The sequence below is a fragment of the Saccostrea cucullata genome, unplaced genomic scaffold (genome assembly GCF_032062105.1).
Source record: "Saccostrea cucullata isolate Sc308-1 unplaced genomic scaffold, CSIRO_AGI_Scuc_v1 ctg5086, whole genome shotgun sequence".
NCBI lineage: Eukaryota > Metazoa > Mollusca > Bivalvia > Ostreida > Ostreidae > Saccostrea > Saccostrea cuccullata.
Genome location: NW_026918621.1, coordinates 13393 through 28397, shown reverse-complemented (window position 1 = coordinate 28397; position 15005 = coordinate 13393). Strand labels below are relative to the sequence as shown.

The following is a 15005-nucleotide window of genomic DNA, read 5'->3' as shown; positions in this document are numbered from 1 at the left end:
AGGTCAAAGTCACGGAGTCAAAATTACGAGGAAAGGTCTTTCTCAGAAGTAATGAACATTTGAAATATGAAGATATAAACATATCTTATTATTCACAAGTTATGATTGAGGAAAAGTGGATTTAAATTCTTGAAAAAAGGATAAATTTCATGGTCAAGTCCACTTTGTCAAAAAGTATATTATATTCGAAAAGATCTTGCCACGGGTGACGTACAGGAGACGTATGAAAGTCCCATCTTTCCCCATTCAAAAGTTATGAGCAAAGAAAGTTTTTGCGAAAGACAGAGTTCATTATACAAATGAACGAGATTTCATGTCACCTCGTAAAAAGCGGTAGACAACAAATTGGTTTTCATGTCTGCCCAAGATTTTAAAGAAAGAAATTATTGACATCAAAAGCATTAGTTTTTATTTTCAATTAGACTGACAAACATCCTCATTGAAATATTATTAAAAATACAAATATAGAAAATGAGTTTCTTTAATTGTATTATTATTTTGGATAATGACCCAAGTACATGTAATTTAAATAACAAGATTCTTCAACTTAATGTAGCAAATTTTAATAAAGTCTTAAAACAAATATGACTGTATATGACATGAATTTTTCATTCTCTTTCCTAAAGTACAGTTGAACCGAATCTTATTTACGAGATATCCAGAACAGTCTCGTTCAGTCACTGTGTCAATTTCTCGCCATTGTCCCCGGATGGGAGGGATCCACACTGGTTTCATATCTTCTTCACCACACAACTCCTAGAGACCATGTCATGGAGTATCACAGATAATAAAACAAACTCTTTGTTTGTTAATCCAAAGATGAGATTAGCTGTGATTGTTGGACTTTTACTTTTAGTTTTAGTGTCTTGTGCAGAAACTATTGATCATGGTGACTTTATTCTTAAATCTAACAGGTAAGATATATATAATATTTAGAATACAATATATTTTCATTGTTTTCATTGTTAAAAAATAAAACAGTAAAAGAAGTCGTAGTTTTATAATTAAGAAATCAATGTAATATTTAAATATTTAAGCGAAAATCGATTGAAATATTCTTTGCAAAGGTGTATTTTCTCACGATGAACAACATCTTTCCAGGAATATTGCATGCGTCCTTAATTGCACGAGTCTTAAAATCTGTTTGTTTGGAATTTATAGATTTCCAGACGATGACCGTTTTGCGCCACCTATAGGAAATGGATTTGTAGCCACAAATGTCTTCAGTGACGCAATTTACGTTGATGGTGTCTTTAATGGCTACCGCGAAGACAGCCACCGAGCGAGGATTCCTTCTACCGCGTCTATCCGCGTCATGAGTGACGCCATTTCCGAAAAATATAGTCTGGATATGTGGAATGGTAACATATAAACTGTCAGATTGTAGATCTAGATAATCTCCCAAGACTGAAGCTCCTCGGCCAGGTTTTGAATATTACAGTTAATTGGAAAGATATAATTAGCGTTTACAGATAAATATTTTGTTTGCAGGTGTTTTTATACATCATGCCAACCTGTCGGATTGTGAGGTAGAAGCTAAATACTTCGCTCACAGATTGTTCTCCAGTCTTCTAATCGTCATTATAAAACTAACCAAAAGCCAACCATCTCAAGCATGCCTTGATGTTCGTCTACATCTGAATAAAGGGAAAACATCCACAGACTTCAATCTAGAAAGAAGGACAGTAGACAACAACACTGGGTACGGAGGGGCACACCCCAGTCTGATTGAAGAGACCTGTAAAATTTAGTGCAAATAGATTTTTCTTAATTTAAATCAGATTGGGGTATTATCCAAAATCTAGATAATGATGCAAGAGCATATAGATCTCTCGTACAATAAGCAAGATTATTCTAAAACAGATCTATTCCAGATACCAGTTTGGACCAATAATGCAACCTGAAACAAACAACAGTGTACAGACAACCATCCATCATTACTGGACGCGTGTACCCGATTCATTATCTCTGACGTCATTACAGACGTCTAAAACGTTTAAATTCGTCACCTCCATTCATACGAACAAGACGGAGGCATCTCACCGGTACACCACCGCTCTGGCAATGAGTTCAGATCAGCTGTATTGGCTGCATTCTAAGGTAACAGCATATAACACATACCTGCAAAACAAAATCTTTTGTGAGTTTATTTAGGTTTGGATTCATAGTCAACAGATAATTCTATTAAATTCATCCACCATTGCATTAGAGGTTAAGTAAATTAAACGAAGTTATGTATATATAACAATCAATTTGTAACCGCTGTGTAAATTTGTTATCATTTACGTTTGCACACTTAAATTTGATATTATTTTCAAAGAGCGGTTTATATATCCCATTTCCTTTTTTGAATCAGGAATGGCAAGGATTGTGGGGGAAAGGTAAAATTAGGATTGTTGGAAATGAGGATCTTCAGATGACAATAAACACTTGCTTCTATCATATTTTGTCATCACTTCCTGCCAAGAAATCGGTCAGTTTCTATGGACTCAGTCCAGGTAGAACACAGTTCAGATTAACATAATGCAAGACTCAGAGATACAAAATATTAACTGTTTTTCAAAGATGTACACAAATCTTACATGTATTAGAACTTCATTCTGTAAGAATAAAGAAAAATATGCTAAGAAAAAACAAAGGGGTATGAAGGGTAATTAAGACTCCAAAACGAAACAGAGCAGTTGAATAAAAAGAAACTTTGATATGCACTTATTTTGTGCTATAGGTAGAGCTTATTTTTTGCTATATGTGGAGCTTATTTTGTGCTAAAGGTGGAGCTTATTTTGTGCTAAAGGTGGAGCTTATTTTGTGCTATAGGTGCTTATTTTGTGCTATAAGTATAGCTTATTTTGTGCTAAAGGTGGAGCTTATTTTGTGCTATAGGTGGAGCTTATTTTGTGCTATAAGTATAGCTTATTTTGTGCTAAAGGTGGAGCTTATTTTGTGCTAAAGGTGGAGCTTATTTTGTGCTATAGGTGCTTATTTTGTGCTATAAGTATAGCTTATTTTGTGCTATAGGTGGACTCTCGAGAGGAGGTAAACTTCTTGCTGACGTCAGCGGAGGACCTCATAACGACTACGCAGGTCACGTGTTTTGGGACATGGACACGTGGATTATGCCGCCAATCATGATGTTCTTTCCAGACATGGCGAGAACAATGATTGGCTCAAGACTCCGTGTTCATCCAGCCGTTAAAGAAAGAGCTAGACAGAATGGATTTCAAGGAGCCCAGTTTCCGTGGGAACAAGCTTTTACAGGTACATTGTACAGACGTTCATGTATCTAACTTGAGTATAAAATTCTTAAACCATCTTTGTGAATTTCATCCTGACTTCAGTATATTCTGTGCATTTCCATGTTATCGTGTAGGTCACGAGACTTGTCCATGGAAACCAGCATCAGATTACCAAATCCACGTAACTGCTGACGTTTCACTTTCTTTACGTCATTATTTGGCTGTTTCTACCAAAAGGCGAGCAGTGGAGTTGCTGAATAGTGGAGGGAAAGACCTCACTCTGGATATCGCCCGTTTCTGGAAAAGTAGGGCAACTAAATCAGCGAAAGATGACTATGTAATTACAGGTATGGACCATTTCAGTATTTCTCAGAGATTAAACGTACATGTAGTTTATTTTACCTTCCGCTTGAAAATTGGGAGGGCACAGTATATATATATATATATATATATATATATATATATATATATATATATATATATATATATATATATATATATATATATATATATATTGATAGGGATGTCCTTCCGTCTGTCTGTTATGCTTCGGAGTACCCATTTCTTATCCGCAACTCCTCTTTTACCTCTTAATGGAATTTAATGATACTATCACAGAATACTTGCACCTTCTGTTTTACTTTTTGATCTGACACTTATTTTGGGTCAACCAGTGAAAAACGTGGACTTTGCCATTATAACCATACAGGAGGCGGGGGTATCTTGTAGTTAGCTCATTGCTCACAGTACCTCTAGTTTCTTCCAGTTCCTATATATAACTGTAGAATACCCTGGTAGTATATAATGATAGTTGAATGCCTTAATTTTTTTTTACACGTATTAACTTCATCCGGTCAAATAACAATAAATACGAAATTACCAAAGCCTGTTTTCCGTCCTCAAAAATATTTATTTTATTTGTCCGGTGTCACATAACCGGATGTGGTTTTAAATTCTTATAAGAAAATTTAAAGAATGAAATTAACAAGGCTACTCTGCTACTGTTGTACTTTATATCAATATAATCATTATAGGAAGTAAAACGTGCTTTGTCCGTCCACAATTAGTGCATACTAGTGAACAATTATCACTCAATACGATTGGTCAGTATTGCCAGTGGTATTGCTAGGTTCTGTGTTTTATATGCAAATGAGCATTGATTTTCATTGAAATCAAACATCCAATCGACGAGTAAAATGATAATCAGAATATAAAATTTTAGCAAGCCCCGTCAAGCAAACTGGCGCGCTGTAAGTAAAACGATAAAAAATTCTTTCGGGGTATGGGGGACAGAGAACGGGTTTTGACGGACAGCGTGTTTATTCTGACTACTTGTACAAATGCCCTGTTGTTGGTTAACAGCTATTCAATGTGATTGGCCAGAATTATCGCCGATATTGAAGGACTCCGTATTTCATATGCAAAGCAGTATTGATTTCATTGAAATCAGACATCCAATCGCTGAATACCGGGTAAAATGGTAATCAGTTTGTGAAAAATTTTACTACGTTCGGTCAACAAGATTAATATATGCTGTGACTTGAAAAAATATTTAAGACTCTTGCGAGTTGAATTCATGAACTTTAAGAATGAATTTAATTTTAATGTATCCGTTGTTTAAAAAAATAATAGATATGTAAAAATCGTACAGAATATAAATTTTTACAGATATTGTGAAAATCAATATCGAAAATTGAAATCAGAAAACTCGTTTTGGGGGATTTAAATTCTCGGTAAAAGTTGTGTTTTAATTTGAAAGTTTTTAAACTAAATGTTAGATTCCAAAATGCTAAATAATTTTCGAAAATTGAAGCACTGCGCTTTTAAACTGTTCATCATAAGTGTTCTAAATAATAAATAGCTGAAGAAAAAAGAAATTAAATGCAAAATTATTTTAGGGATCTAAATTTTAAACCACATACATTTATATTTATCATGTTTATATAAGAAATAATTTTTCATTAACATAAAAAAATTTAAATCAATTTGTGTTCTTTAAGTTTAGAAGTTTAAACCAAAATATTAAGAGCTTGAATTATTTTCAAAGTTTGAATTATTCGGTGTTACAAAAAATATTGCCATCTATAGAAAAATACAATTCCTGCAAATGAATTTCAATCAATGAAAATTTGTCTGAATTTATTTAAATATTTCTTTGAAAATAATAGAAATTCATTTACAAAAAATTCGAAACTTTTCAAATATATTTCAAACCAATCCAGAATTAAATACTGCAAAAATCGAATCGCAGAGCAAGTCAAAATTTAGCAATTTACAAACAACACACTAAATAATATGATGATGTCTGTAGCCATATTCTTTGTTAAATGGAGCAAAAAAAATCATATCATTAATATGTTTTTTTTTTAATTCAACCAATTTCATTATCTTCGCTCCCCCCCCCCCCCCATTTTTTTTACTTGCATTAAAATAAAAAATCTTCATGATTTGTCCAAACTTTGCCTAAAAACACCAAAAATATAAATAAATTTATTTATTGCATTTAAACAACATTAACTTGAAATAAATTCAATTAATAGCAAATTACCTAATATTTTATTTTATTACAAATATGCAGCTAATTGTACGCAAATGAAGCTAATTTTGTATTATGTAAATAAAGATAAATGTATGCAAATGAAGCTAATTCATGCATTTTGCATAAAATTAGTTTATTAGCATTCAGGCGCTAATTTTCTGCAAATTTATGCAAATGAATCGAATGTTTTTGCTTTTCTTTTTTGCTTTTTTTTTTTAACAAAAAAGCTATTTTTGTGCTAATTTATGCTAATTTTATGTAAATGAGGTTGAGCTTATGCAAATAAGTTTAAAAAAAGCTTTTTTTATGCATTTTGCATAAAATTAGCTTCATTAGCATTAATTTGCATAAAATTAGCTTCATTTTCATAAAATTAGCTTCATTTATATAAATTTGCATAATTTATCATACTAATTTACAATAATGAAGCTACTTTTAAAAATATTTATGCACATGAGCCTAATTTTATGCAGTTTTGTTAAGAGAAGAAGCTATTTAAGTGCTAATTTATGCAAATTTTATGTAAATGAGGTTGATTTTATGCGAATTAGGTTAAATTAGGCTTTTTCGTGCATTTTGCATATAATTAGCTTAATTAGCATAAATTTGCATAAAATTAGCGTCATTAGCATAAATTTGCATAAAATTAGCTTCATTTGCATAAAATTAGCTTCATTTGCATAATTTAACATGCTAATTTCCACTAATGAAGCTAATTTTATGCAAATGAAGCTAATTTTATGCAAATTTATGCTAATGAAGCTAATTTTATGCAAATTTATGCAAATGAAACTAATTTTATGCAAATTTTTGCTAATGAAGATAATTTTATGCAGAATGCATGAAAAAGCCTAATTTAACCTCATTTGCATAAAATCAACCTCATTTACATAAAATTAGCTACATTAGCATAAAATAGCTCAAAATTTGATTTAGTTGTAAAAAAAAAAATTAGCATAAATTAGCTTCATTTGCATAAATGTGCATAATATTAGCTCCAAATTTATACTTATTCAATCAAATGAAGCCATTTTTTTCTTCAGTAGCATAAAATTAGCTTCCTCTACATAAAATTACCTTCATTTGCATAAAATAATATAAAATTACCTTCATTTGCATGCAAATGGCAGCACATATGTAATGAAAATAAGAAAATATTTAGTATTTTTCTTTTAATTAAATCAATTATAAGTTATTGTTGCATATGCAGATTCGTGGTATTTTAGACTAGTATATGCTAGTTTTTTTATTGATTGTAATCTTTGCTCATTTATTTTTTATTTATTATTGATAATTTAAGGATATTTGTGATAGTGTTTATATTATGTTGGAATGCATTTATATATTTTGGTGTTTTCTTAGGCAAAGTTTGGACAAATCATGCAAGTGAATTATATATGAACGATGAAAATTTTAACCTATAAAATTGATATGATTCGCATGTATGTGTATATTAACATGTGTATATTAAAATGCAATACGTATATTTTGTACAAATTTGAATGCCAAAAATAACCGACACTTGCAAATAAAATAAGAATGATTTCCGTCTGTTGAATCTCATAAAACTTCGCATGAATGTTATGATTAAATAAGTTTTGATTTATATTAATTATCATGAGTTTACAAAATATAAACCCTTTTTTAAATACGTTATAATACGAAAAAATCATAAATTATTTCATTAAATTATTTATTTCCTAAGTTTTCATGCATTAATATTATTCATATTCATTGAATTTTATTTTAGATACAATATCAAATGTAATTCATACTTGATTCAAATCTACGCTGAATTATCTTTATAGATTACTTCATTGTGAGAGAAAAAATGTATATAAATATATATTTCCAAAGCTTCAAACTTCTTATAAATGAATTTCGATTATTTTTAAATCATGGAAATATTCTTATAAATTCATACAAGTTTTCATTGATTAAAATTTATTTTTCAGAAATGTATTTTATTTTTTTTCTATCGATGCATAATATTTTTCGTAACACCAAATTATTCAAACTTTGAAAATAATTCAAGCTCTAAATTATAATTATTTTAGTTAAGACTTCTAAAATTTAAGAACACAAACTGATTCTGAATTTTTAAGGTTAATTAAAATTAATTCCTATATATGTGTTTTAGGAATATGAAATTTTAAAACAAATTTTGTATTTAATTTCTTCAAGTTCTTAAGCTTTTTATTATTTAAATAACATATGATGAACAGTTTAAAAGTACACTATTTAACACTTCATTTTTCGGAAATTACAAAGTATTATAGAATTTAACATTTAGTTAAAAAAATCTTCAATTTAAAACACAACTTTTACAGAGAATATAAATCCCCGAAACAAATTTTGTATTTTTAATTATCGATATTGGTTTTTAAAATATCTGTTGTTTAGAAAAAATAAATTCTGTACCGACTTTTATCTGTTGATATTCTGTAATTTACTTCATTCTTTAAGTTCGTTAATTCAATTTGCAAAAGGCTTTAATAATAATAAAAAAATAAATTCCCAGTCACGGCATGTAATCTTGTTGACCAAACGTATAGAACAATTTTCACTAACTGATTACTATATTATTCGGTATTCAGTGATTGGGTGTCTGATTTCAATGAAATCAATACTACTTTGCATATGAAGTAAAGAGTCGATCAATATCTCGATAATACTGACCAATCACATCGAAGGACTGTTTACCACCAACAGGGCATTTATACATATAGTCAGAAGAAACACGTTGTCAGTCAAAACCCGTTCTCTGTCCCCCTGTTTCATTTTTGTTAAAATTTGACCGGATTAAGTTAATTTTAAAATACGTATAAAAAGTAAAACATGGAATTAGTAATGTCATTCTACTATGAAGCTTTCTCAAATGAGCGACAAGAATAATGAATTATGCCGATTGTACTCTTTTAAATTGACTTAGTGCTACATGTACATGTACATATGTGCAATATATATACACACAGAATTTTTATATGTTTTTATTAATATTTTGAAATATACTAGATTCAATTTCCACCTACTTGGTAAGCATAAATTATCGGAGGGGTACTTTGCAAATGGAAAATAGGAAAGAAAATGAGAAGATAAATGGGCGAAAAAGAAATATTAAAAAATGTCGGAAACGCTATGTACATATCATGGAACATGTTTCCATCGTTCTTCGTACAAGTTTACTACAAGTTCCTCTTCCGGCCAACAGCTAACAACTTATTTTTTTAAGGGGGGGATTCTATGTTTTGGCGGTGAGGGGGTTCTCTATCTTTTTCTCTTCAATTGCTGTATTGCTGTATTTTGCCTGAGTTTGACACAAAAGCAAAAGAAGTGCGTATAAAGGGCGGAGCAACATCTGGAAAAAAAGAATTTTTACATATCAAAACTCATTGCAAAGAGAATAAAAAGGGAAAAAGAGGGAAAGGATTGGATCCCTCATTTTTTCTGCCACCGTCGACCCCATTTCCGCGTATTATAAGCCTGTTAATTGTCGATCGATTTTAGGACATGTTTAGGACATGTTTAAAGCCATATATGGCGTAACTGATCAAAAAATATATTTTTGAAAAATACAAAATTAAGTAAAGAAATAATGATAAGTTCTTATAATTTTAGTCTTATAATTTTTATTGTACATACGCCATATATGGCTTTAATAAATCGAAATTGTATTTAAGTGATTTTACAGTTACAGTATTAAATATTTTCTTTTCTTGGAAGGTGTTATGGGACCAGACGAATATCATTTCAACATCAATAACTCCGTTTTTACAAACTACAATGCAAAACTCAGCCTGGAACTACCGAATCTTCTTCACAAAAGGTAAGGTTACAATACTAGTACAGTTGAACTTCGTTGTTTCGAAACCTGATATCCCGAATACAATGGATTTGTCGAAGTAATTTTCAAGTAATAGTTTCTTGTATTTAAATCTTGGTTATAACGAAGATTTTCTAGGTTCTATTAATTTTTTGAAGTTGCGCAGTATCGTGTTTATAAAAAAAACATTTAGATGACATTTACTTTTATCCGAAATGATTTGAACAAAACTTTTTCTCAATTTTTCTGACCTTCCCATTAGACAACTGATCCCGTTAAACCAGACTGAAATAAATGAATTAATGGAGGTCAGCCAGAAGATTAGGATTCTGTACGACCGACAAAGAGACTTTCATCCTCAGTATGACTCGTTCTCACTCGCAGGTTTGTCTTCATCACAACCATAGTGCATAAAATTACGGGTCGGGGAAGGGGTAGCTGCAGACCTGTAGCACTCAGAGAAAAAATATAAAACATACAGGAGAGCTACAGTGCCACCCATTGATAAAACTGTATATTTGATGTCTAATCTTTGATTAAATTCAATTTATAATTTTAAAAATTTTTATCACCCAGAGAAAATCAAGCAGTCAGATGTTGTTTTACTCGGATTCCCTCTCCAAATGCCCATGTCCAGGTCGACAAGAAAAAACGACTTAGAAATTTATGAAAATGTAAGTAAAGACTAGCTTGATTGTATCAAAATAAGTCTTCCAGAGAAATTTATTTTATTTATTTCATCGGTAATGATCTAAACATAGGTTACAGATAAATATGGGCCAGATACAGGCACATGGAGCATGCACACTGTAGGTTGGTTGGAGCTAGGACAACCCCAGAGGGCTTACGAAAACTTCAAAATGATGTTCCGAAATATAAACGGTCCTTTTAAGGCAAGTCTTGAGACTATTCATTGATTTATTTATCCGTTAATTTCTCAGACTGTAATAATATAATGATTTTATGCTTTTGCAAAATTCCTAGGTTTTCAGCGAAAAGCCAGCTAACTCCAGTGATGGTCCTCGATGTGTGAATTTCATCACAGCAGCAGGAGGTCTTCTTCAGGCCGTGATATTTGGTTATGGTGGACTGCGCTTGAAGGACGACTATCTAGAGGTTTCCTTCACCGATATTCCAGGAGCATCGGAATGGGCCATGTACGATTTGAAGTACAGAGGGTTCACGTTCGACTTGCATCTGAATGAAAATTCGTTGTCCATAGAAGTTACGGACTCAGAGGACGAGGGGATGTCATTGGTCGTAAATTTTCGGGATGGATCCTATCCTCTACTTAGAGGGGAAGTAAAGGTTTTTGGAAACAGAGCCATAAAACTCAGAGTGGAGGACAAAAAGTCTCTCAATAACATTAGAGATGGGAATAGTGGTCAACGCCACATTTGTAATATTTTAGCGATAGAAATGTGTCTTCTAGTCATGATTTTATTGCATTGCATGCGTCTAGATTTGTTTTATCAATAAAAAGTATTAATAAACTGAACTTTTAAGGTAATACATGTATGTGTACTATTAGATACGCTTAATTTTGGCTAAAACCACTACTGAATCTGTAGCAATGACCATGATTAAAAATCAAGAATTATTCTTCTTTGTACAAGTCTTATTCTTCAAACATGACCTATACCGAACAATCTAATAATTCAGAGAGTCTGTGCACCTGCTTAAGGACGAAATAGGAGCATGTGCGGATTTAAAAGTTGTGGATGGGCGGGATGGGGCGCTTTAAGAAGTAACTTGATATGTAAAATTTCATTTCAAACACTGAGAGGCCTCTCGAGATATCTTGCGGAAACGAAAAGCGGTACAAACAGAAAGACAGATTCTCTGAATTAGATTATTTAAAAAAATCCTAACTTTTTTTCAGTACCAACTTCTTTCAGTACCAGTTTTTTGCTCAAAATACCCTTATTTCAGTATACACTATACGGTAGCAAAAAGGGGGGGGGCAGCCTTTTAATGAACATTTTAAATAGTAAAAGGTAAAAAAGCCCCCAGTTGCTACGTGCCTGGTATAATCATCGATATGCTATTTAGCATTTGAACCAGACAATCGGCTGTCTCCGTAACTCTCCGACGAGCAAAGATGCTGATCGAAGACTTGCGGAAACAGCCGAAGGTCTGATTGAATGTGGTGTTGCCATTGGTGATGACGTCACTCTTGGAAACTGCAAGGAGCCGTTGCGTTGTAGTTACTGTCGTTAGTTACGCATTTCGATCAGTTGAGAGTGGACGTGTTTTTCACAGAGCGACGAAAATCTTATATTATCATTATGAAAAGAGAAAGATCTTCCGAGAGAAGAAGCAAGAATGTATCTAAAAGGGTAATTCTTCAGAAAATAAATTTTTATTGGATTTCATTGTTTGTTTTTGTAAGATACAATGAATTTTACGACGTCGAAGGGTATAACGAGAGGCGTGGTAAAATAGCTCAAATAAAAATGCTAGAAAAGTATTTATTCTGGCCTAGAAATGCATATTACATGAAGATCTATATAATATGAAAAAGGAAGGGGTATCTAGTGTTTGGCAGGGCATACATATCGGTACAAAAATATAGGATCTAGGATATTGAATTATTGTGAGAGGAAAACATTTTTTACTCTCGTTTAATATCATTATGCTTATAAAAAAAACTTAATATTTAGACATCAGTGTAGAAAAGTTAACAAATTTATACAAGATTAAAATGTCTTAAATTTAAAGATTTTTCATATGACATGAAGAAAAAATTATGGACAACATATATGAAAGAGGAAATTCGGTTCAGATAAATAATCATTATGTTTGTAATGTTTTCAGTCCATTCTTTAAGATCAGCAAGTTTTTTTTCTTTACTCAATTTATCCTGCTTTAACAGTTTATTCGTTATCAAACTTACCTCTCAAAATTATCGTGGTAAATGCTAATAATAGGAACGTTTTATATCTCACGGTCATTCCAAATAGAAAAGGGGAGATTACTGGGAGCAATTTTTATAGGAGTTGTTTCCCTTTGATCATTCATTTTGCAAGGTCGGTGTTTTTTGTCTAATCAACACACAAAATAATATATATTTTTTTTACTAAAAAGTGTGACTTGCAACGATGCCCCACCCCGTACAATATAGGGCTTCAATAAATATTGATAATTCGATCGCAATTCTACATCAATAGAAAAATTCAGTGAAATTCAGCATTAAAAATCACACAAAAAACATTTCATGGAAAAGCATTTCACTTTGCTACATATTTCTAATAATCATGCAATCACACATCCCGCCCCCGGATTTTGCAGAGTTATTTTTAAAAATTCATATACATGTACACTGTACTTTTTTTGCTGGGTTGGATTTTTTTCCTGAGTTTGAACCCCCCCCTCCTTGGAAAAAAAATCCTGGATCCGCGCTAAAAAGTGAACAGCAAATATGGATAGAAGCCGGTTATTCTTACATATCAGGCCTGTAGAAAGGAATTTCGAGTGGGGAGGGGAACACTCATAATCTGCAGTTTAAGGGCTATCAATCCCCCGTGCCCCTGCCCCCCTGTACCGACGGCCTTGTATATACATGTATTTAATTCTATTTTTTTTATCTGGGTTAGCAGGAACACGTAGATTAAAATATTGGAGTTTTTTTTATTAATGTGTCTAGATCAATCTGGAGTATAAATCAGAATTATGATAATGTGACACCATTGAATTCATGATCAAAAATATTTTTGTTGTAATTCTAGCGCCGTGTAGAGACCTCTTCAGATGACAGTCGTCCGTGGTACGAGGTGATGCTTGCCCTGGCGGCCAAATCAGCTGTTTGTCTCTCTCTCTCTCTCTCTCTCTCTCTCTCTCTCTCTCTCTCTCTCTCTCTCAACCCCTCTCTCTCACGCTCAAACCCCCCCCTCTCTCTGTCTCTCTCTCTCTCAACCCCTATCTCTCACGCTCGACTCTCTCTCTCTCTCTCTCTCTCTCTCTCTCGATCCATGTTTCTTTCTATACCTCTTAATCCATTTCTATAATATTCTCTCCAGTACAAGCAAGACTTTGCTTCTGCTGTTCATGAATGGAGAGATCACATTCGAGACTGGGTAAGAATCTGAATGAGGGCATTTTTTGCATTAATCCAATTCACTTTCTTGTGTGTCATGTTCATACCTACATTATTTTACTTTATTTTGGTTATCATGTTTAATAAGATTACTTCTTTCTGTTTTAGCGTGAGTTGACCAGCGCCATCAACAAGTCTGAGGAGCGTAGGGAGCTTCCTACCATACCACAACCTACGCACCAGGTAAGTGTCGGGCTCCCTTTCAATATAAGAATATTTTAATTAAGAGTCACAAAAAATTAATTCTGTTTACTTCCTTTTTCTAAAATATACCTGTACAAATGTGAAAATAAAAAAACTAAACCTTTTTTTAATATCTCCCTGGTAGGTGTATGTTATTTGAACTGAAAAATAACAATTACTAGTTTATGATACCCTGTATTTTTTCCCTACAACAGATTGAATGGTTGGCCAGAGTCAATTTTAAGCACAGACCAGTGCGCCGTGACGTACCAGAACAGAGACGTCATCACAAAGTCTCTAGGAAACACGACATGAACTCCTCCTTCTATGTCTACTGAGGGGAGGACTGATATTGGTGAGCCACCCCCCCCCCTCCTGAGTACAATAGTTCATAGATCCATGTACATGTATATTATATCTAATTTTACAACAGTTTTAATTGATAATTTTTAGCTCTACTGGTTATGGAGCATGAAAGCTTGTACGATAGTAAGGAGTCCATCGTTTGTCTCTCTGTAAACAAATTTTCAAAATGCTACTCCTTCTACGGCTGTAGTCTGATTTCATTTTATTAAATAATTTTGCCCCTAAACAGACTACTCAAAGATACATAATTAAGTATCTCGGTTTCAACTGCAAGTGACTATTTTCTTCTCTCTTTGGTATACCAGTAGTCAGTAGAGCTACAGTTTCACCAGAGTCTTGTTTTTTGTTTTGTGTTTTTTTTAAATAGTATTCTGTTGCGCATAAATGTTTTCCCCTTTTCTTGTAGATTATGCATGGTCGCAAATAGTGTGTGTGCAAATATCAGGAGCCGCATGGCCGCCTCCACCATCTCGGTACCACTGTACTCATTTTTGATGATTCACACTTAGGAAGTGCTAATACAAGTAGCTACATTCTGGGACCATAGAATGGTGTATTACATTCTGGGACCGTAATATGCTGTATTACATTCTGGGACTATTACAGCATGTATTACATTCTGCATGGGACTGTTACGTTGTGTATTACATTCTGGGACTGTTACATGGTGTATTACATTCTTACATGTAGGTCGCTGCATGCATTACTGAACACGAGTGTTGCTGGACAAGAAATTTTCTGCATATCTTGCAGACCTACTTG

At 32.7% G+C, this 15005-nt stretch overlaps 2 protein-coding genes across 2 annotated transcripts; both read left to right on the top strand.

Annotated features, from left to right (window-relative positions):
- Positions 1-667: 667 nt before the first annotated feature.
- On the top strand, positions 668-11818 carry LOC134268725 (protein-glucosylgalactosylhydroxylysine glucosidase-like). Its single transcript, XM_062750966.1, has 13 exons — positions 668-914; positions 1162-1361; positions 1492-1702; positions 1875-2100; positions 2357-2498; positions 3019-3258; positions 3371-3583; positions 9499-9601; positions 9861-9982; positions 10175-10272; positions 10360-10491; positions 10583-10858; positions 11651-11818. The coding sequence occupies exons 1-13, from the start codon at positions 766-768 to the stop codon at positions 11816-11818; spliced, it is 2280 nt and encodes a 759-aa protein (XP_062606950.1). The 5' UTR covers positions 668-765.
- A 68-nt stretch (positions 11819-11886) lies between these two features.
- LOC134268706 (uncharacterized) lies at positions 11887-14215 on the top strand. The gene is made up of 5 exons (XM_062750953.1): positions 11887-11937; positions 13327-13401; positions 13618-13674; positions 13803-13877; positions 14093-14215. Exons 1-5 carry the CDS (start codon positions 11887-11889, stop codon positions 14213-14215), a joined length of 381 nt encoding a protein of 126 aa, XP_062606937.1.
- Positions 14216-15005: the final 790 nt, after the last annotated feature.